The sequence below is a fragment of the Meriones unguiculatus genome, chromosome 1 (genome assembly GCF_030254825.1).
Source record: "Meriones unguiculatus strain TT.TT164.6M chromosome 1, Bangor_MerUng_6.1, whole genome shotgun sequence".
In the NCBI taxonomy this organism is placed as follows: Eukaryota; Metazoa; Chordata; class Mammalia; order Rodentia; family Muridae; genus Meriones; species Meriones unguiculatus.
In genome coordinates this window covers 45,500,491-45,523,629 of record NC_083349.1, presented here as the reverse complement: position 1 = coordinate 45,523,629, position 23,139 = coordinate 45,500,491, and the positions used below count along the sequence as shown (strand labels likewise).

General features: G+C 44.2%; 1 protein-coding gene across 4 annotated transcripts in view; it reads right to left on the bottom strand.

The window, feature by feature from the left end:
* Window positions 1-19,592: 19,592 nt before the first annotated feature.
* The window catches only part of Rcl1 (RNA terminal phosphate cyclase like 1), a 40,939-nt gene continuing 37,392 nt past the window's right edge, over window positions 19,593-23,139 (bottom strand). For all 4 annotated transcript variants that reach the window (XM_021634241.2, XM_021634242.2, XM_060388164.1 and 1 more), the window contains one exon: window positions 19,593-20,286. In XM_021634241.2, the coding sequence (XP_021489916.1) occupies window positions 20,136-20,286 (151 nt within the window). In that variant the 3' untranslated portion in view covers window positions 19,593-20,135. The remainder of the gene's footprint in view (window positions 20,287-23,139) is intronic.

Below are 23,139 nucleotides of genomic sequence, written 5' to 3'. Positions count from 1 at the left end.
ACCGCTAACAGTGTGTCAGGTAGGAGCCAAAATCCTCTGTGCACCCACGTTAACGTTTGAAAAGCCAATCATTTGGTAAAGATAGGTGTTGCCTAAGCACAGACCACCTGTCTCATTACTGCATTTGTAAGAAGACCAAGAAAGTCATCAAAAGGTTCTGAAAGACCCTGTAGTGTCATAATAAAGTTTTGATCGGCTCCCTAGGCTCAGACAGATGTTACCACACTCCCCAAAAAGCAAGGGAAATTTGTTAATGAGCTTGTGGCATACAGCCAGGTCAGTGTTGTAACATCCACAATTCGCTTTTGTTTTCCGTATCTTGTTTCAAAGGGCTGCCCCAACGTGAAGAACCCGAGGAGGAAATGAAGGGGCTATAGGTAAGAACACACTGCCATTCATTCTCCTGCGTCCTTGGGACTGGACATGTGTGTTAAACGCTCCTCAAATGGTTCCAGGGTCTTCTTTACCAGTGCCCACAATGACAAACACAGAAAGAAGAATTTCAATACCTTGACTCTGTTCTTTACTCACCGTAACAGTTCTTGTAAAACCCCGGGACTAACCACAGCCCCTGCTTGTTAAAGCAGACAGCAAACGAGCCAAATAATGATGCGAAGATGATTCTAATCCATTGTTACCCAACCTCGAAAAATCCCCATCAAGCCACAATCTGGGAATGGAGTTACTCAACAATTAATGTCTCTGTCTGGGTGCTACTTGCCAGAGATAGCAGAACTCAGTCCCCGAGACAAGACTCTGAGTTCACAGTGTGAATTTTTAGCAGGGGAGATCCAGAGGGCACATGAGAAGCTCGAAGAATCCAGAGTAGATTCAGTGTTGAGTTTTTATTGACACAATTGCATGTACGGATACTATGCAGTCATTAAGCCAAGTTTAGAAGGAAGTGGAATTTTTGTTGACTAGATCGCCAGGGAGAACCACCAGGAAGTATGGATAGACAATTATATGGGAACATAACAAGCCCACATGTCTGAAGAAATAACACATTCCTGAAACCCTGAGGTGCAAATGTCTGTTGTACAGATTATTTGTTTCTGCTTTCAGTGTGCCAAAGGTCGGATCCTCTTAGGTGCGGTGTATGCTTCCTTCTCAGATGAGACTGCCGAGGACAAAGTCCAGAGATGCTCTCAGGGAGTAACAGAGACACACAAATGTGGAAAGGACTAAAGGATGCTGACAACACACTGTCCAATCCCAATGGCTCTTGCAGCTTTAGCTGTCTTCCTTTTACTGTTCTTTACTCATTTCCTTAATTTTTTGTTGAAAGGTCCCAGAAGGCTGAGACTGGGACCAGGCTCTATTATGAGTTAACTTAATTTTTATAAGTCAAACCAACAAGTTAAACAAACAAACAAACAACCTGTCAATAGTGCTGGTGCAAGCCTTTAACCCCAGCACTCGGGAGGCAGAGCCAGGCAGATCTTTGAGTTCAAGGCCAACCTGGTCTACAGAATGTGTTCCAGAATAGCCATGGCTACACAGAATTCTGCCTCAGAAAACAAGCAAAAAAACAAACAAAACAAAACAAAGTAAAGTTGCCTATCATTATACTGGCCACAACCAGTACAAATCTTCAAAGACTTCCTCACATGAGAACTTGAAGGGCAGAACCTGCTCATGAAATGGGAGTTTCCCTCAATATGCTGTTGGCAAATATTTACTGAGTGCCGACCAGGTGCCCAAGAACCGTCTCTATTCTCACAAAGTTTAAAGACCATATTTGCATCTTAAATGTCACTTGGAAGCAAATACGTGGGTTAGAAGGAAATGGAGTTGGAGCTAGAACTCAGCCGCAAGCAGCTACAGACACATGAGAAGGGACTCAGTCCTCACCTGCCGGGCGATTCTGAGTAGAAGGCCATCAGCAAAACTCTAGTCTATTACACTTGTCAACAGAAAAAAATGCTGATTGGTGGGATAACGGGCAGTCTTCGCCTGTGGGATTATAACAGAAAACTGGTGGTTTTGATATTCTATACCAGTGTCTGCCAGTCTGTGGTTGAGGGTAACTCTCTCAGTCAGGATGGCTAGTGAACGTCCCTAAGCAGAATACTCAGGCACCGGGCCCTGGTGGATAACCTCTGTGCTGATGCAATAAAGCAAGAAGATATGGCAAGATTTACATCCTATCTGTGATCGCCACTGACTTCCGTATCCCCCTAGAGAACAGGAAGACGGTGCAAGTAAGGGCACTTAATTGTCTCCAGCCTGCCCAGCAGATCTCCCTGCAAGCCATTTCTGACAACTTACATAAATATCCCCCGTAGCTCTGCTAAGTGTTCCGTGGGGCTCTGGTGATCTACGTTCTGAGAAACAGCGCTACACAGGGCATCCCACGGAGGCTAGCAAAAACCCCATGCTGGCTGGAGGGGAGGCACAGTTTGTGGAGTAAGCATGTGGTAATGTTTTCTGTTGTGTCTTTCTTTGTTCCACAGTTTTAATTTTTTCCTCCTCTGAGAAGTCATGCTTCTGGTGGGAGGGCTCTACTATCTTCCAGCATGTTGTCACTCTAGGCTCTACGCTCACTCTTCAACGTGTTGAGAATTGGCTCAATTTGGCAAGTATTTCCTGAGCGCCTTCTGTAGGTAAAGCCCCCTGAGTGTTGTGGGGCCCAAGCAGATAACTAACTTGGACCCTTCCTTCAAAAAGCATTCCTATAGACCCTTTCTGCATCGCAGCAATTTCCTAAATGATTCCTTCTCTCTACTGCCCCATTTAGAACCTCCTGCATCTGAGACACAAACTTCCTAGTTATGTGGATTGTTACATCAGCGGAGGCTCCAAATGAACCCTAAGGTCGCACTACATCCAAACTTAGCCATGTAGCTTGCTTTGCCAGTCGACGCTGCCAACCTGATACAAGGCAGCCGAGGCTAGATACCCATCACACGCTGTAGCTTTCTCTTATGGAGTGCCACACTGCCATGACAGGCTGCTCTAGAAACCAGAAAGATGCAAACTCATGGACAGAGATATCTCACTGTCGGTCTGGGACACACCCCATGTTAGGTGATCCTGCCTGCTGAATGTGACTGTGATAGGGAGTCAAACCAAAAGAATAATCCATCTGGGTTACAGAATCACCCAATACCTAAGGTCAGTGTTTGACTGTCTTTCTGCACAGAGACAATGAAACATGCATTCGTTTTAAGGTTCTCCGTGGGTCCATTCTGCAAGTGGGGCGCACCTGGGCCCTTTAGTCCACCTTTTGACATTACAGACTTTTTGGCTGTGGAGCTGTGGCACTTCCTTCAGATTCTCTTTGTTTGGAATATTACTTGAAACTTTTCACTTTCAGTCTCTGTGTGTCGTTCAGAATGGTGAGTTTCCTGCAGACAGGAAATAGACCATTGTCTTAGTTAGAGTTTCTTTTGCTGTGAAAAGACACCATGACCACAGCAACTCTTACAAAGAAAAACATTTCCTGGGGCTGGCTTATAGTTCAGAAGTTTATTCTATTATAGCCATAAGGGAAACAGGATGGCACACAGGCAGGCATGGTGCTAGAGAAGTACCTGAAAGTTCTGCATCTGGACCCTCAGGCAGCAGGAAGAGACAGGGAGACACAGGGCCTGGTTTGAGCATCTGAAACCTTAAAGCCGAACCCCACTAGCACACCTCTTCCAATGGCACACATATTCCAAAGAGGCCATACCTCCTAACAGTGACACTCCCTATGAGCCTATGGGGGCCTTTTTTTTTTTTTTTCCAAACCACTACAATCATTTTTTTTAATATAATTTGCCAGTTCGCATCTTTAAACAGAAAATTAAAACCATTTACATTTAGGGTTATTTTTGAAAGATATTTCTAACTTTACCCTACTTCATCCTAGAAATTTGCTGGCTTTCTAGGTTAATAATGTTTCAATCTGTCCCACTTCTCATTTTTAAACCTTTTTTTCTAACTAAAATTTATTCTTTCTCAAGCTCTAACGTACAGATGTATTTATCCTTCTCTCCGTAGTATTATTTGAAGGACCTTCTCCAGCACTGGTTTAGGGGTCATGGGTTGCTTTAGTTTATGCTTATCATGGAATTTCTTTTTCCTTCAATTTTATTTTACTATTGTTTAAGAGAGGGTTTTTATTATGTATCCCCAGCTGACATGGAACTCAACATGTAGACTGGCCTCAAACTCAGAGGATCCATCGGCCTCTACCTCCTGAGGGCTGGGATTAAAGCCCTGTGCTATAACACTCAGTTCCCTTTGACTTTAAAGGACAGTTTTGTGGGGTGTAGTTGTCCTTGTTAGCAGTTATTTGCTCTAGGGCTTGAGATACATCAGGTCAGGCCCAGTTCTCCTGGACGTCAGTGTTTATACTGAAAAGTCTGCTGTTACTCTAACAGATTTGCTTTTGTATATAAATTGGAATTTCTTGCTATCCAATTTCCATATTTGTTCTTTGCCTTGTAGTCTTGGCATTTTGACAATAAGACATAGAGAGGTTCTTTTCTGGTCATGCCTACTTGAGGTCCAAATGCCTCCAGTATTTGAATATATGCTCTTTCCTTTTATTTGGGAAAATTTCTGCCTTAATTTAATCAAAACTTCCCCACACTTTTTATCAGTCTTCTCTCCAAAATCACAAATTCATAGGATTGGTTCCTAGGTTTTGTCTCAGAGCTCTTAGATGTTGTGGCCATGATTACTTACTTTTATTCTTAATTGCTACTTTGTTTTCAGTCTATGATATTCTTTCTTTAACCTGGTCTATCTATTGTTGGAATTTTCCATTGAATTTTAATTTTATTTATTGGCCTTTCTATTTATAAGATTTATATTTGTTTCTTTCCTTTTTTCTTTTTCTGTTTTTTTTTTTTAAATTCACTTTTAGCTGAATTTTTCATTGGAACTGTTAAATTTCTCCCTCCAAATGGCTGAATTACTCACCAAAATCTTGCACTAAATATTTTATTATATTTACCTTTTTATTTGAATTCTCTTTGAGGTCACTGACTATTTTTAAAACCCGACTTTTCAATTATTTGGCATTTCAACCATTTTAGATTTGGTTATTAAAAAGGAAACCTGGGAGGAGTTAGGCTTCCTTTTTCACATTTCCTGGGTGTCTATGTTGCTACTTTCACATCTGTTCTGATAGCTAGTTCTTTTTATTTTATATGGGAGCCTTCTTAGGGATCATTCTTCTCCTGTGGGATCTTCACATCTTCGAATATTAAGGGATGCAAAGAAGAAAAAGAACAACACATTTAAAAAAAATCAAACTACAAAATATAAAGAAAAATATGCAAACCAGATAATAGTAAAAGTAGTTAAAAGATAATAATACTAAAACATATATTTCTAAAAATTCAGGGGCTGGAGAGATAGCCTAGTGGTTAAGACCAAGTGTTGCTCTTATAGGGAACCCAGATTTCATTCTCAGCACCACACGGTGGTTCACAACTACCTGTAACTTCAGTTCTAGGTCCCAATGCCCCCTTCTGGCCCCTGTTGGCCCCTGTCTTCACATGCTACACATAAACTCACGAAGGCATATACATACACATAAAAAATAAATACCTTAAAGTTTTTCTTTTCTTAAGACTTAGAGAAGCATCTTTCTGGGTCCTCTAACGTTCTAATCTACCATATCTGGTATGTAATCAGTCATGGCTAGAGTGTACTGTAGTTCTCTGTATTTCCACTGTACTAGCATGGTCCTTTACATAGGCTAAGGACCGGGTCTATGTCCTCATTTTAGAAGATTGTCTTCCTTACAAACTGGGAGCCACTGCGGACCTTAAGAAGTTTTAGCGCCTGTAGGCCAGGAGGGTGTCTGTTCACTGAGGAGTCCTCCCCACCCCCATCTATGCACTCAGGAGTGGCAAACATCCAAGCCAAAGACTATCTCCTGAGTAGACCAGAACAGGAAAACCAACAGAGCACTGAGTGCTGCAGTGGAAGGAATGACCACAGGAGCTCTGCCTCTGCTCTCCTGCTTTCAGACCCTGGCCAGCAGGACTACTTGCAGGAGGTACAAAACTATGCAAATGGAGTGATCCGTGGATCTGGGTTCCAAGCTCTCAACATCCAACCCACCCAACAGCAAGTCATATTTGACAGGGAGATACCTCCAGAGGCCATGCAATCTGCTTGCCTCAGACTCAGAACTTCCAGTATCAATCCAGGAGCTTCATCCTCCCCATAGCAGGTAAGTCCACAAACTCATTTTCCCTCTGTAGCTGGAATTCTCTGCTGCTAACGTTCTCCGTGGGCCTGCCTCTTAACGCCAACCCCCCGCCCCACCCTCTCTCTACTACTTCCTCTCAGCTGCTTACCACATAGACACTATGGCAGGGAGCCACTAGGCTCCTTGACTCACGACTTACTTTTGCTTTGGGGCCCCACAGTATCTAAGTCTCAAACGATAGTCTCTCTCTCAAGATGGCATCTGGTTAAAGCACTCTGAGCTGGCCTGCCACACAGGGCGTCACTGCCACCCCAAATCCTCCCATTGGATCTAAGATTTACAAGAGCTGTGAACTTCCTGGAGCTAGCCTGGAAGCCTTTTGTCACAACATCTCACCTGGGAAGCCTTCAGCTTTCCTTCCCTAACAGGAGATCCGAGTTGGAGCTGAGGCCTGTCAATGTTAATGCTCTCTTCCTCTCATCAGAATATAGTGTGCATTTGTTAGCCTGGCTCTTCTCATTCATGGAATCATACAGAGGAGGTTTCTAATCTGCCATCTTACCCTAGAAGTTAGAGTTCAGCCTTTGAACCATGCTGCAACTACTAAGACTGGAACCTTAAAAATAGACTAACTGCATTTTGCATAATACGGTGGCCATGAGGCTGGGGGTGGTGACATGTGCCTGTCGTTTCAATGCTTAGATGGAGGAGATCAGGAGTTCAAGGCCATCCTCAACTACATGGCAAGTTTAGAGGCCAGCCTAGGCTGCACAAGACCCTGTCACAAAAACAAAAGAAATGACCACAGGCCTTTGGGGGCCAGGAGTAGAATTTGTGAAATATCTTCCATAGGCTTATGCACTGGATACTGGGTGCCCAGCTGACACTATAGTAAAAGGTTCTAGGTCAAGTGAGTAATAACTATACAGAGTAGGTTACTGGAAGGGAAGGAGGTACCTCTGAAGGTTCTATCGGTCATCGCTGAGTGGAGGAACCCACCCACCTCTTCACTTCCTGTTCACCATGAGATGAAGAGCCTCCTCTGTCACACTCCTGCCACTGTTGTGTCCTGTACAAGCAACCGTGGCCTGAGCTCCAAAATTAGAAACCCAAATCAGTACTTTCTCCTTGAAGCTGTCCTTTTAGGAATTTTGGTCACAGCTATGCAAGTTTAAAAAAACAAAAACAAAAAAAACCACACCAATTTCTAAAAATAACTTTTGTCTCAGAATCTTTTGTCCTCATCTCTTAGGATTTTTAATTATTTTCATTCTTTTTTAATTTTTTAATATTAATCACAGGTTATTTACTTTGTATCCCAGCTGTAGCCCCCTCTCTCATTCCCTCCCAATTTATCCTCCCTCCCTCATCTTTTTCCTGCCCCTTTCCAAGTCCACTGCTAGGGGAGGTCCTTCTCCCCTTCCATCTGACCCTAGCTTATCAGGTATCTTCAGGACTGGCTGCCAGGTCCTCTTCTGTGGCTTATCAACCACTTTTCTTTTGAAGATAAAAGCTCTTTTTCTTATTGCTTTCTAATGATTCATTCCTTTTGATTTTCCAAGGAGATGTAATGCCAAGGACTGACACCAAGCGCAAAGGGTCATGGTAAACACAGTCTTGGCTGCTGCTTTTATTGTAACCCAGCTACCATAACACAAACTTTCATACTTAATAATCTGAAGAGGAAGAACAGATGGACCATGAAAAGGCAAGACAGCACATTGCCTGCTCTGGTTTGCGGGACCAGGAGGGTTTCCTAGAGCAATTCACAGCTGAGAAACATGTTGAAAAGGGGGTAGGGATCAAGTAGGCATGGCGTGGGTAAGGAGGTGGAAGGACCACTCCAGGCAGACAGAGCGTCAGAAGCAAGACTATGAAGAAATATTCTAGGTTTAGTGTGTTTCATACATGCATATGTGCACATAACTATATTTTTTTCTTTTCTCTATAGATTAGACACAATAATTAACCCTAATTATTGGGGTACGGGACCTGGAATGAATACCCTGAGGCTTGACATCTGGTTCTAGTTAAAACCCTGTCTGGTTTTTTTCTTTTGAATTATTTTGAGATTATAATGTAACTACACCATTTTTCCTTCTTTTCTCCCCTTGCAACCCTTCCATACACTTCTCCTTGTTCTCTTTCAATTTCATGGCCATTTTCATTAACTGGTGTTATGTACATACATTCACATGCATGTGAACGAGCACGTGCACACAGACACATACACACATATATGTATTCCTAAATACACAAATACAACATGCTCAGACTGGATGGTGTTATGTGTCTGTATATATTTTCAGGGCTATTTGGTATTAGATAACCAATTGGTATGTTCTTCCCAGCAGTAGACCGTTTCTTTGGCTCGGTATTCCTTACTTGGCTGTAGCTCTTTGTGGAGGGCTGAGACCACACATATTCCGGTAAGACCACACCTCCCAGTGCTACTTCCTAAGCATTCAAATGCTTGAGTCTATGGAGGCCATTCTTATTCAAATCATCACATTGGTTGACACTCAGAGGAACTACTTAGGAAGGGTTAGGAGGTGTAGCCCTGAAGGAAGTGTGTCACTGGGAGCATGCTTTGGAGTTTCAAACACTCATGCCATTCCTAGGGTCATTCTCTCTGCCTTGTGCCTGTGAACGTAAGTGTCCAGATACTTCTTCAGTGCCATGCCTGCTCCCTACCATGATGGTCATGAACTCTAACCCTTTAAAATGGTAAGCCCAATAAACTCTTTCTTCTTTAGGTTGCCTTCTTGGTCATGGTGTCTTATCACAGCAATAGAAAATTAACTTAAGACTCCCCAAAATTTCAGATTTGTTTTTACCTGATAGAATCCACTACTATAGATGCAATAAGAATAGTTCCATAGTATTTTATTTGTGGGTTGTTGCTTATTTATTTGCTGGCTTATTTATGTATTTGTTTGTGTTTGAGACAGTTTTACTATTGTAATAAAGGTTCCTGCAATACCATCCCTTCTACCTGAGGGTATCTGCCTTGTGCTCTTTTCTTTCTTCTCAGGTAGAAAAGGCAGGACACCCAGTGCTTCAGTTTTTTCTAGCCCAGGTTGGTTGTACAAGGGCTGATTGAATCCTATGTGCACAATAGACAAAACTCAGGATTGAAAATAGCACTCACTTAGGGAAATGAGGGTATAGCTCAGTTGGTAGAGTGCTTGCCTATCATGCACAAGGCCCTGGGTTCCATCCCCCGACACCACAGAAATCTAGTGCAGTACATGCCTAAAATCCTAACACTCAAGAGGTGAAGGCAGGAAAATCAGGAACTGGTGTCACAAATTCAAGGTCAGCATGGCCTACATGAGGCCCTGTCTCAAAACAAACCAAAACAACAAGCAACAGTCAAAACCAAAACCCAAACCAACCAACCAAACAAAAGCACTCACTTAGTCAGGAAAGCACTCCAAGAGTGTTCACACCTACAGGATCAACAGCTTTGGGAACCCCCCCCCCCCCCATTGGACTCTCCATTTTAGAGAAGACAGAGTAGCCAGCCAGGCTCTTTTCTGAAGAGCCCATCCAGAGAACAGGCTAGCAGCATTCATGACAAGAGCTAGCTATTACGTACAAGAGCATCTTTCCAGAAACATACTCACAAGGGCTGAGCCCTCTTCCTATTCCCAGAAACCAGGTTCTCTGCCCCTGAAAAGCCGTTTCTTTGCCAGGCGTGGTACAGACCAAGCTATGTGAGATACTGAGGCAGGTTCAGAGCCTTCCTGGGTTACAAAGACAGCATGGGCAGCATAAGAAACCCTTTCTCAAAATCTAAAAAGGAAAAAGAGGCCTGTGATGTAGTTCAGTGGTAGTGTTGTTGCCCAGCAGGCCCATGTTCCTAGGTTTCAATGCCCAGTACCACTTAGAACCAGGCACAGCTTTGTATTTTGCTGGCCACTGCTAATACTGAGCACCAGAGTCAGATTTCTCTAAAATGGGCACTTGAAGACTCAGACTTGACCTCAGTCAACCACTAAAGTTGCCATTTCTGGAGGGTTTCCCTCTCAAATTATTTCTTGTCAAGTTCTTTTGACCTCATCTTGTCACAGACTCAGAGTGGGCTACCGAGGCACACTGAACTATCTGGACGAGAAGAACAGTCCATGCAACTCTCAGAAGGCTGGAGGCTTTCCAATGACCACAAAAGTGAAAAAAAGAAAGTCCCACCCTACCCACACACCTGAATTCTCTAATTTCTGGCAGTCCAGACAAGAGGATATGGCTTGGGGCCTGATGAGGTGGGCAGCCTTTGGTTTGAAAGTTTGATGTGCAGACTATTGATATGACAGGAAGGTTGGGGGTAAAACCTGGATTTTCCACCTCAAGCCCTCACATTCCTCAGATCCTCAAAAATATTTCAGTCAAGAATGTGAGAGTTAAAGGTCAGTGTGGCGATACATACCTGTAATCCTAGCACTAGGGAGTCTGAAGCATGAAGATTATGAGTTTAAGGTCAGCCTGGGCTGCATAATAAGAACCTGTCTCAAAAACAAAACAAAACAAAACAATAGAATGTAAGATTATGTATTTTTCCTAAAAACTACTACTGTGCTAGGAACCTTCACAATAAAACACTGATATTTTTCCTCGTTGTGGTTTCTAATACTGTGATGAAGCATCATGACCAAAAGGGTTTATTTAGCTTACACTTCCACATTGTAGTCCCTCACTGGTGGAAGTGGGACAGGAACTCAAACTGGGCTGGAACCTGGAGGCAGGAGCTGATATAGAGACCATGGAGAGGTGCTGCTTACTGGCTTGCTCAGCCTGCTTTCTTATAGCACCCAGGACCAACAGCCCAGGGATGGTATCACCCACAATGGATTGGGCCCTTCCCCATCAATCACTAATTTTAAAAATGCCCTACTGCCTGTGGCCCTATCTTACGGAGGTATTTTCTCAAACTGAGGCTCTCTCAAATGACTCTAGTTTGTGTCAGGCTGACAAGACCAGCCAGCACAAACATTAATACTGTTTTCTTTTCAGAAGGGGACAGGTTCCTGGTTCAAGTAGTTTGAAGTGGCATGTTACACAGAGCATTTCAATTGCATAACTGGTAAACTCTCATGCTGTTAATGTGTGGTGTGACTCATTTCCACAGTGGGGGCTGCAAAGAAAGTGTTCCAGGCCACTGTCTAGAAGCCCTTTCCAGGGAAAGCCCAGCATGTGTCCATAGGATACCCTCTTGGAAGTGCTAAGCTGGCTAGAGGCCCAGTCTTCTAGCCTAGAATGCTGCCACCAGCAAAAAAGCAAACCAGCAGTGCCAATCCTTGGCCACCATCATCGCATCAGCCTCCGTGGAGCCTCCCTGCCAGGCTATAGCTCCTTCCCAAGGTGCTCATGCTGTTTTTTGTTTTGTTTCTTTGAGGGTGGGGCAAAGGGAAACTTTAATTCTTAACTGCTGGCTAGTTTTTCTTTCTCTCAACTTGACAGAAGAGTCATCTGAGCAGAGGGAACCTCACTCGAGGAAGTTCCTCCATAATTATGGATTTGGCTTAGGTTAGTCTGTAGGGTGTTTTCTTAATTAGCGATCGATGGGTGAGGGTCCAGCCCATTGTGGGTGGTGCCATCCCTGGGCTGGTGATCCTGGGTGCTGTAAGAAGTCATGCTGAACAAGTCAGTAGGCAGCATCCCTCCCTGGCCCCCCGAATCAGCTCCTGCCACGATTGAGTTCCTATGCACTGCCTTTGGTGATGGCCTGTAATAGAGGAATGTAAGCAAAGTAAATATTTTCCTCCTCAAGTTCCTTTTGGTCATGGTGTTTCATCACAGCAATAGCAAACCTAAGACACTTGTCAAAGAAAAAAAAAATCACAAAAGTTGTACTTTAGATTCTTAATATAAATTAACATGTGTAATATAATTAACTACAAAGCAAAATGGAGCCAATTATTTGGAAATAAGAGCAAGACTTCTCATAGTCCCATCCCAGTGCCCCATTTGATGTCTTCATTGCTTTTCTGTGAGTAGTTCATGGTCATCATTAAAATCCAGGAAATCTTCTGCCCGCCCCCCAGCAGCTTTCCTGAGGTGGAGAAAGGCAGAGCCACCCTGGGGCCCAGCAGCCGACATCTGTGTGGATATGTTCTCTTTCCTCCAGCCAGGTCCTACCTCCTCCTGGTCCACAAACCACATGTTGCTCCCACATCTTGAATTGGTCATGGCCACTTCTCCATGTAGGGCATCATCGTGCTGCAGCTCTGGCTAAAATGGTCACATTTATTCAGTATATGTCTGGGCATTACCTTCTGGCTATCCTCTTTTTGTTCATTATAAACTGTTAAAATGATTTGATTTTGTTCAACCAGTTCCTTACGACAGTGCTGGAAGATGCTGGATGGAGAGCAGGAAGTGTTGTAGAGCAGCTTTCTGAGAATGCTGAGGGAATTTGGTGATACAGCTAACAGCAGCCAGCTTGCTTCTGCCCCCCTGGGATCCACTATCTTTTTGTAAGAAGCACTCCAGTCTTCTCTTGGGAATCATCTCTTCCTTTTTCAATGGTCCACAAAAAGTGGGTGTTTTACTTTTTAAAAAACTCCTTTATTTACATTTCTTATATCTCTTTCTCCATACTTCCACTCCATCCCCTTCCAGCACCCCAACACCAGGTAAGAGAGAAAGGGTTAGGAGAGAGGGCACAGTTTTCTTAGCTGCTTCCTGTTGGTGAGAGTCATCAGATTCCTTGGAGCCAGTCCAATCCTCCTTTCAGGAGATCGCCAACTTCTTGTCTCACTGCATCAACAGTAACAGGAGTCGCAGCGGGGAAGCACAGCAGCCTTCTTCTTTCTCAGAGCTCCTCGACACTCTCTGGGCTCTGGCATTTATTCTCTCTCCAGAATCCTCAGATTTAAACTAAGGTCTTTGCATCAGGCAAAGACCTTCTTAGAGGAAGCATGAGGCAAATAGCATGAGGCTGTGGATTATCCAAATCAGTCCCACATCCCACACCTGAGATCAAACAAAAACATGTTTATATCCACAACATTTTCCCCCTTTCTGTTTAAAAAATCAGCTTTTCTTTTTATATAAATGGAACCTGCTGTTGCTTTCTTAAAAGGAGATAATTAAAAATAAAAAAAAAGTAGACAATCAGGGAACCAAACCCCTTTGGATCAGTAACTTCTTGTATACCCTGATGACTTTCGGCTGCTCTGGTCTGGATCGACTCATGCTTTTGCTGTTGAGCCTCGAGCTAGGTTCCTAAAGGCCAGAAGTTACCCAAATGTTCTTGCAGAGAACCTAGTACTGCCAAAAAATGGCTCATTCACTTCTCTGGCAGAACCTACCGTATTTCTCACAGTTAACGCACTAGCATTTTAATCTCTGAGGCTGCATTGAACATTTCAATATCTAAAAATTTTGGCAGCTACTGGGAAAGCTAATAATAGTGTTACTCTCTTAGCCTGACGCTGCTCCTCTGGCAGCTCAGTTTGCTTAAGATTAACCTTTTTTCTTGAAATAGGGTTTTTGCCTTTAACCTTTTTGGCCTGTACAGCCTTCTGTTCCTCCGGGCTCCTCAGCCTGTCCAGAGGCTGCGGGAACTTGACAACAGAAGCGCTCAGAGCAGGGCCTGGTGGAATTGTGGAGAATTCCAGCTTAGTTACCAGGTGTTCTCCCTTTACCAATGGCACTTTTGCTTTCCAAACATTTCAACCCCTACCCGAAAATTTTCTAGTTGCAATGCCAACTCTGCAATCCTTTCTAATTGTTCAAGCATTCTCCTAACCTTCTTTAAAATGGAATGCAGGAAGGCAATGAGGCAAAACCAGAGAATCCTCTCTGGGAGCAAAGAGGGACTGAAACCAGCAGTAGCAGCCGCAGTAAACCTTATGCTTGTACCCTGAAACGGTATATTCATCTCTCTATACCCAACTGCCTCCTGCATGACATTACCCATTACTTTAAGCCCAACATCTGAATGCCATTTGTTGGCTTAGACTTTTTAACAAACCTACGTTATTAGGGTTCTTAAATGATTTTAGCTCTCTACCAATCCCCCAACACTAGGTAGGACAGAAAGCAGCTTAGTGGAGGCAGGCGGCAGAGTTCTTTTTGCTAATTGCTACTGGGTATGGTTGTAGGATTCTTTTGGGGGCAATACCAATATCAGCCGTCAGGATATCCAGGAGTCCAGGCAGCCAGCAAATGAACAAACAGCAAAAGCAGAAGCAGGACGAACCAGTAGCAAGTGGTCCTCCGAGTGGCCACACCTTCTTCCTCTAGGCCATCAGTACCTCAAAGTCCTCAGAATTCAACTTCCAGTTGGCAAAGACCACACCCCACCCAAGATACTTAACAGGTGTGGACAAACTAAAATTCCCAACTTGGAATTACAACAAAAACATGTTTACATATCATAAACCAAACCATCCACAACAATTGGGTAAGAATAACTTTACCATCCAGGGAGGACAGGCCTCAGAAATAGTCACAAGAATGCTCTAGTTGGCAGTGTAAGATGCAATTGTAAGAGAATTAAAACCAAACAAACCTCAGCTAGAGAACAGAATACAAAGACGATGTCCCCAGAGGAGGGAGACAACCGTGAAGAAAGCAGAGAGAGCTGAGAATGGAGAGAGTGAATTCTGAAGACATCTGACTACTCCTGAAGCCAAACATCCAGGTGAAGTTCTCAGGTAGAATTTGTAAGTCTGTGTTAGTTTGATTTCTCACTTGCAACTGCATTCTATCATACTTCAAAGCTTGACAGTTCAAACTAATTTCCATATTCCTGTCAAGGCATTTCTGCATTGAAGACACTGAATCTTCTACCACTCAGGAAGAAGGTGGCTCAACTTGTCATGACAAGCTGTGTGGCAGGGCTCAAGAAATATGCATGCTTGAACTTCCTTACCTCTTGCAGTAGGCTTATTCATATCCTAATGAGCAAACTGAGGATCAAAAGAACTTGTGACTTGGTCAAATGTAGGCCGCAGCTATTAGAGCCAATCTGACTCTTGGGCTTGACTCTTTTTGTATTGAGTGATGTTCTGCAAGGCACGATTGACACATGGACACTGTTCTTTTTCCCTTGATGGGAATATCTCTTCCTCACAGCTCTAGCTGGTTGAGTGAATAAACAGCTTTAGACCTGGCGGTGCTGAGTCAGCCTGGGCTTTCATTCTGCCCTCACTGGCTGGAACACAGAGAACTTCACTGGGATGGCTGTAGGCCTCCTTTTGAACTGTCACCTTGTTCATGGGGCAGTTTGACCCCAAGCTGCGTGCAGGTGCCATAGCTTGTATCCAGTCTGTTAGCTGAGCACATCCAGGGACTAGATGTAAAGATATGCCCTGTGACTCTTGTTGACATTAACCTGTTAGATGAAAAACTACTTTGAATCTGCACCAAGCATTGAACAGCCAAAAACTATCCCAATCTCAGGATGTTTAAGAAATGCTCTTAAAACTGGCTTGGGGTAAGGGAAATGCTTCATAATTTGAAAAGAAACTAAGGGTCCCAAGGATGGAGAGCCAGCCCAATCCCAAGAATTGGATTTGGTAATAGGCCTAACTCTGAACCCTATTGTTTTCACAAAGATTCTACTGAAATTCAGGAACCAGAGGCTCCCCTCAAGATGACCATTAAACACCCCCACACACAGAAAATATTACAGGACATACCCAGTGCTTGATCCTGTGAGCTAAACAAGGAAAGACAACTAATAGCATGATGAATGTTAAGGGTTGAACTGAAAACAGAGAGCAGAGGGAGGACCTGGAGTCAGGACCTTCCTCCAGGAACTGCTAAAACTGAGGAGGCTCAAAGAGAAAAAGGAGGGTTTGGTTTGAATTTCTAGGCCTTCTAAGTATTATCAAACCACACAGTAAACTCTAAGACTTCCTAATTTTCCCTTTTAAATGGCTTGGTGGCCAGAAATTTAATTCCTTGACAGTTAGTGTCCTTACGAATCTGTGAGCACTCTCAACAATCGCTCTTGAGGTTTTTAACAATTAAGCTGGAAAGCATTTATTTTGCTTTTTGGGTAGCTGAATATTTTTGATCTTTGCAGTTTACAACCACTAAGTCCCCCCACCCCTTTTACTGCAAACATTCTCATAGCTTATAAATCTTAAACACAATGCCTTTAACTGCCTCGTGGGTGGAACACCAGTGACCCACAGAGTACAAGACACAGGGAACCATGTGTCTGGAGAGGAAATTCCAGGAATAGCCTAAAGTTGCTTGTCATAACTTAAGTTGGATCCCTTCACACAGCAAGACAGGCAGCTACTGCAAAACATGGCCTCTTTTAACCTTCTTCCATGAAAACTGGCAAGAGCTTCAGCATGGCCGGGCAGACCTAGACCCAGCAGCAAGAAACAGCGCCGTCCTTACTCCAAGACAGAGACTAGCAGCCACCCTGCCACTCTGTCCAAGCCTTGGTGACCCGGACACACAAGGCAGAGAACACACATGTAAGATCACCTGTGTCATCATTAGGTTGGGTACCTTCATATTTAGCATGGCGTCTACCTTCATCAGTCTTGAGTACATCATTTCCCCAAATCATAGTAGAGAAAACCTAACAAGTCAACCAATCAATACTTTTTGGGTGCAAGATTCTTTAAAGGGCTGGGAATTGTGGGAATCAAGAGAAAGCCAATGTCAGAAATCACCTAGAATGTTTTCAAACAAGTATGATCAGGATCTGTTGGGTCAGGCTGTCTTGACAGATATGACAAGGACCTGGAACAGTCTGACAAAACCAACTTCTGTTTGAGTAAAGGAATTGTGTGCCTTGACATGTTAGAGGTCAAACCCTGATAAATCATTCTTCTCAAATGACTTCTCGGGTGTGGTCAACAAAAGTACACAGAGGCCTGACCTGCTGCTGACACTCCCACTGTTGGTCACTTCTGAAGGACAGGCTAGGGCTGCCTGAATGTGGGGCTCTAAGTCCTGGTTACTTATTACTTGGATGGGTAAAAAGCAATGAAGACAGGGTGGGCATATAGACCACAGAGCTGTACCCTTTCCTTAGACCAGCTATAATGACCTGCTAAATCCGCAAGTCTCCAACACAGGCAATTCCACATCTTCTCACACCCCTGACTAAAGCCCAGTAAATCCATTTATTCGAGCTACTCTGCCTTCCCCTTTACAGCTGAGTGAACCCATTCCTACTGAATACCCTGGCAGAGCTGCAGAGTGCCCTGGTGCTTCTGCTTTTCCACCTACCTTCTGCACTTAAGGATGTTCTGTAATCTGAAGAGAGCAGCATGGATAGTTTTGTGTCAACATGTCATGGGTCTTCTGAGAAGAGGAAACTTCAATTGGGGAAAAAAATCTATCAGATTGATCTGTAGGACCGTCTGTGAAGCATTTCCTAGACTGACTGATATAGGAGGGCCCAGCTCACTAGGAGCGGTGCCATCCCTGGTCAGGTGGTTCCGGGTCCTGTAAGCAAGCAGCTGAGCAAGCCAGCAAGCTGTACCTCCCCCACGGGCTGCCCTTCAGTTTGTCTCCAGGTCCTTGCTTGAATTCCTGCCCTGCTTCCCTACATGATGTACTGTGACTGGGACAAGTAAGTCAAAACAAACAAAAACAACCCTTTCCTCTCCAAGCTGCTTTTGGTCATGGTGTTTTATCACAGTAATAGAACCCAGATCAGAACAGGCCAAGACAGCAAGCCAAATTCCCAAATCGGACCTGCCCAAACAGAACTCAAATGCAGAACTAAGCACTCTTTAAACGACCCCGGGTGAGTAGCTAGGACCAAGGAGCAAACCCGAGAACAGAACAGACTGCAGGAGCTGAATGCTCCCCAGACAGCGGCTGGCAGATGACTCCTGCCTAGTGGATTGCCTCTTTCGGCAAACTGAAAAGGGATCAAGAACAGCTTGTTTAAACGAATATCCCATTTGTAGGATGCATTTCTGTGATAGTAGTACTCAAGAAGCCGAGGCATCGCAAGTGGACTATTTACTAAGATCTTATCCAAATGGAAAAACATAATTCATCCCCTTTTTATTTTTTGAGATAGGGTTTCTCTGTGTAGCCTTGGTTATCCTGGACTTGCTTTATAAACCAGGCTGGACTTGAACTCAGAGAGCCACCTGTCTCTAGCCCCAGAGTACTGGGATAACAGGGGGGTACTACTGTGTCCCAATGTTCCAACTCCAGAAGCAGCTGTAGCAGAGGGCTGGAACCTAACAGACACTTCTGTGTCTACAAATACAGTCTTCTCTGCTGCTTTTGACAACCTACTCAGACTTCTACCTGCTCCCTGATACTAACCAACAGTAGTATTTCCAAAGCTTATATGAAAGGAATGGTGGTCTCTATCAGAGAAATCTGCCAGGTCCAAGGCAACGTGGCCACTTAGGTCTGTCTGGGCAGGTTTGATTTAAAACAGCAGTGGCCTCAAATACATGGTAGAAAGAATTCTACGATGACCAATCAAACACCAATTCAGGCAGTGCTGCGACTGGCTAACCTTAGGACAGGAGTATCCAGGTGGGTCTGCTGTACCACAAATTATTTCAAGGCAACCATCCTTAGCGGGCACCCCCAAAATATGCCAGATTCAGTTTAAATGTCAAGGATCTGATATAGCCTTGTTGGCTTGAAGATAGAGGAGTCAAGCAAAAGGGAAGGCTGGAAGAGTCTGTAGGTGAAAGTTGTTGAAAGTAGCCAGAAAAAAAAAAGGCTTCAGTCCCACACTGATACCTGCACCCAGTTTTTCCCAGAGCCCACAAATGAGAGTCTCAGGGTCTAAGACCCTGACCACAACCTTGGGAGATGTCAGGTAGAGACTCTACACCTGCCACAACTTGGGACGGACTGACTCTGGGATGGTGAGTGACCATCTGTTATGCACCACCATAACGAACATGGAAAGCTCTGGGCTCAGGTGTTCCTTGAAGGCAGCTCTTGGAGTCTCCACCTTCCTGATTGCTAAAGTCCACCCCACTAGCCCTTGTCCTGTACTCACATCAAACATAGATCTACTGATCAGCAGCAAATCTTGCACATTCATGCTGGTCTCTGTCCTTCTCAGAGCCGTGTTTGCAGTAAGTAGTTGTGAGTGGTGAAGCAGTATTTCCAGTGGAACGAAGAACAGACTTACTATGAAAACGTGTCCTCAGCTTACCTGAGATGAGGATTCCCTGTACACACACCAACCTGAGCCCCTCCCTTCCACAGCAGGCCTTGGCGGTAGGAGACATCAATTTATGTTTATGCTGCTTGCCATGCTACTAAGTGCCATGTCTCTGACACGGGACTTTCAGAAGTCTTCTGCTAGCATCCATGAAACTGGACTATTAGCTTACCAGTAGGTAAAATCCCAGATGCTGGCTGTTAGATCTTAAAATCAGGAGATGTAATGTTTTTTGCATCAGAAATAAACGAACAAAACACCCTTTTGCATTTTCTCTGGAAGGAATAATTTAGACTACAGTGCTATCAGAAGACTAAAACCAGAAATTTATGGCATACCTGGAATAAAGGAAACACTTGGCACATTCCATAGCTACCCCCCCATCCCGACCACCAGACCCTCACAATCTACCAGATCAAGTTCAGCATGTGCCCATGGCAAGCAAGTTCTTCACAAGACAAGAGACACAACGGGCAGATGCCCAGCCTCTGGCAGTCTCATGGTCTGCCGTGATGAGCACTGTCACATTAATCCCTACACCAAACCACAGGCCAGAGAAACAGAAGTGCTGCCAGCATGACCACTATTGAGGGCCCCTCCTCCAGGTGAGCCCGGAAGCCCACATAGCCTGGGCCTCCAAGCAATGTTGCTGTCACTGGAGAACAGTTGGAAGCCACACGATAGTCACCTTTTATTTGCATATCAGTATTTTCAGTGGAAAAAGAACAAAGTCTTTAACGTTGAGAGGCTGTCCTGTCCTGGATGGATGCATCTGGACTTGGTCCCTTTGGTCCTTGGCAGCTGCTGCTTCATCCATACCCAACGGAGCCAGACGTTGGGATAGGATCACTTGAGGGTCTTGCTGAGGTTAGAGAAGCCAATACCAACACAGGTCATCAGCACTTTGTCCCCACCCTTGAGTTCTTCACCACATGGCTTGGTTTCAATTTTGAACATAACCTGGAAAAAGCTCTTCAAATGCCGCAAAAATTCTATCCTAAAAGAAAATAATGAAAACATTCATAAAAAAATCAAAACCAAAACAACTCTGACCTCTTAAGACCCAAGATTTTAATTTCTGAGACTAAGAAGATTGAAATTAAAAATGTCTAATCAAAACTGCTTAAATAATATTTATTTACAGCCTGTCCAGTTTCCCAGGAGGACTGGAGCAGCCTGCACAAACACAACCCAGGTAAATGTGACTGGAAACAGGCTAGAGGTTAGTGTAAGACACAGCCATTTAGTTCCACACACCTGTTAGAGAGAGGACATAATACGTTCCACACAACACTGACCTCCCTGAGTCACAACACACGAGGTAAAAAGGAGAAACAAAGACTAGTTCTGATACTGAATTCCAGCACCTGCCTTCCACTTCCTCAACAATATTTTCCGAATGTCTCTATTAGATACAGGCATTGTTACTGGCACCAGGAACACTGTAGGGCAATGAAGAGAAAAAAGGGCTGCTCCCCTCCCCACAAGACTTCCATCTACTGGTACAAACCAGAGAAGTTCAGTATTCTTAATAACAGTTATAAACTTTTAAATAAAGCAACAGAGAAGGGAAGCTGGGGTGTGGCTTGGTGGTGGAGCCATTGCCTAGCAGAGGGGAAAGAACTTCATTTGTGCATATTTGTAGGAGACGACTGTTAAATAAAGCACCAGGGAAGAGCTCACAGTGAACACTGTGGAAGATTCATAAGGCTGTTTCTTAGCATTTCCTGTAGCAGAAAGGATGGCGTTACCCTTCCTGAGATAGCAATTCTTTAGGTGGGCTGTGAGGTGGCTGCTGGGACTTCAAACTGCCTCAGTACACTCAGTATGGCCCTGGTCTAACCAGACGCTCATTTGGAGCTGTCATCAAACACATAGGGTCCCAAGGGTTGGAGGAAGGATCCTCACAGAAAGCTTAGAATCACAGAGCACACGTAAATACATTTCTCCTCTTGCCTATACTCTGTGCTGTCGGAGCACAGGGACTAGGAATCTACTACTTGCAAGCATCCCTGGTGGTTCTTATCAAGCCAGTGAAGAACCCTGTTCTGTTCATCTGCAATGAAGTATCACGCAGACACCTGCGGCACACTGCTTCCTGATCCAGCCAGCCTCCATACCAGAGCCACACAGGTCTCAGCCTAAAGTACACAGGAATTGGCAGAAGAACGTTAAACATACTGAGTCAAGACGTGCACATCAGTGTAATAGAACTGGGGGTCAAGAAGCAAACCCACTTATTTAAGGACAGGTTAGCAGTTTGATCAGGAAAGAACTACAGAAACGATGCAAGAACAACTGACTATCCACAAGCAAAGAATGGAGGAATCTGACTCCTTCCCATCAAAATTAACTCAAGCAAGACCTCTGTAAGTGTTGGAACTATGGGGTGAACCTCATTACTTTTGGATAATGAACAGTTTCTTAACAGCTGGTAAAATAAAAACACCAAAATCAAGGCAGTAAGAGAGAACAAAGAATTCTTACAGTAACTCAGGAAAACAACTAATAAGACAGGCAGGAGATCCAAGTAGAATCACCTCACAGATACACAAATAATCAGCAGGCACTGGAGAAGAGACTCAGCATCACTTGCCATTAGGGAAATGAAAATGCAAAACTGTCAGAAGGAACTACTTTGTGCTTCAGCTGGGGCACTAAGTAAGACACACAGGAACAAGTGGGGTGGGGGTGGGGGCGGTGAGTGAGGTACTTTTCACAGCGGTGATGGCCATGTACAGCACTACAGCTTGGAAAATAATCAGCCCCTCAAATTCAAGCAAGGGGTTAGGGTATGACACATCACTCTTAGAGAAGTGCCCAAGAGAAGTGGAAGCACATGGCCTGAAGAGACAAAATCTGCACATACATTTGTAGCTGCACTGTTCCTCGGATTCAAACAGTAGGACAACCCAAATGTCCACCAACCACTGAAAAACTAAATGTGTCATATTCAATGGGATTATTACCCAGCTCTCCAAAGTACTTATACATGCTACAACTTGGAGAAGCTTTGTAAACTGTGCTAAGTGGTCACTAAGGACCATATATTATTAAATGACTTGTTTTCCATGAAATGGTCACAATAGGAACAGAGAGCAGGGGAGGGTGGGAAGAATGGGCAGCGACCACAAATGGGCACAGAGTTTCTTTCCGGGGTGATAAAACATTCTAAAATTAGGCTGTGGCTCCTCAACTCTGTGAGTATACTAAAAACTATTAAACTGTACATTGTCAATGGGTATACTGTTTGGCCACGTAAACTATATTCCTATATTGTTGTTTAAAATAAATACCCACTTAGGAGTTTAAAAATGTGCTGATCCTGGGTCCTTGAAGCCTCCTCAGCAGCAACACCAGTCCACGTGACTCTTCCCTACCTCACGGGTTCCTACAGCAGTCTCTGCGTGGTGGCTACTTCAGTTATTGCCACCCTCTGCTGGGCCCCTGGTAAGTCATGAGCATCTCAACAGTGACAGCCTTCTGCACACAAACCCTCTACCGGGGTAACTGAGAAATGACTTCAATGTTCTCGGTAATTAAGAGAAGTCAGTTCTCCCCCTGCTGGCTTTCTGGTCTTACTAACCATGGGAACTTTTTTGTCCTCCTTTTCTTTTTCCATCCATCCCATCACCTTCCTCACCTTGTCTTAGGAAAAAGAGAAAACAAAGACAGGAATGCCATGGATAAACAAGCCACATGTGTGAGCCAAGCTTCCAGCTGGCAGCAGTAGAGAAAAACACCAGGACCACCCCCATTCATCTGCATGCTGAGGGGGACACAGCTTATTCTCCCTAAGGGCTACGGTAAACTAACCAACACAGGCCTGAGGCCAGCTTCCCTCTGGGCC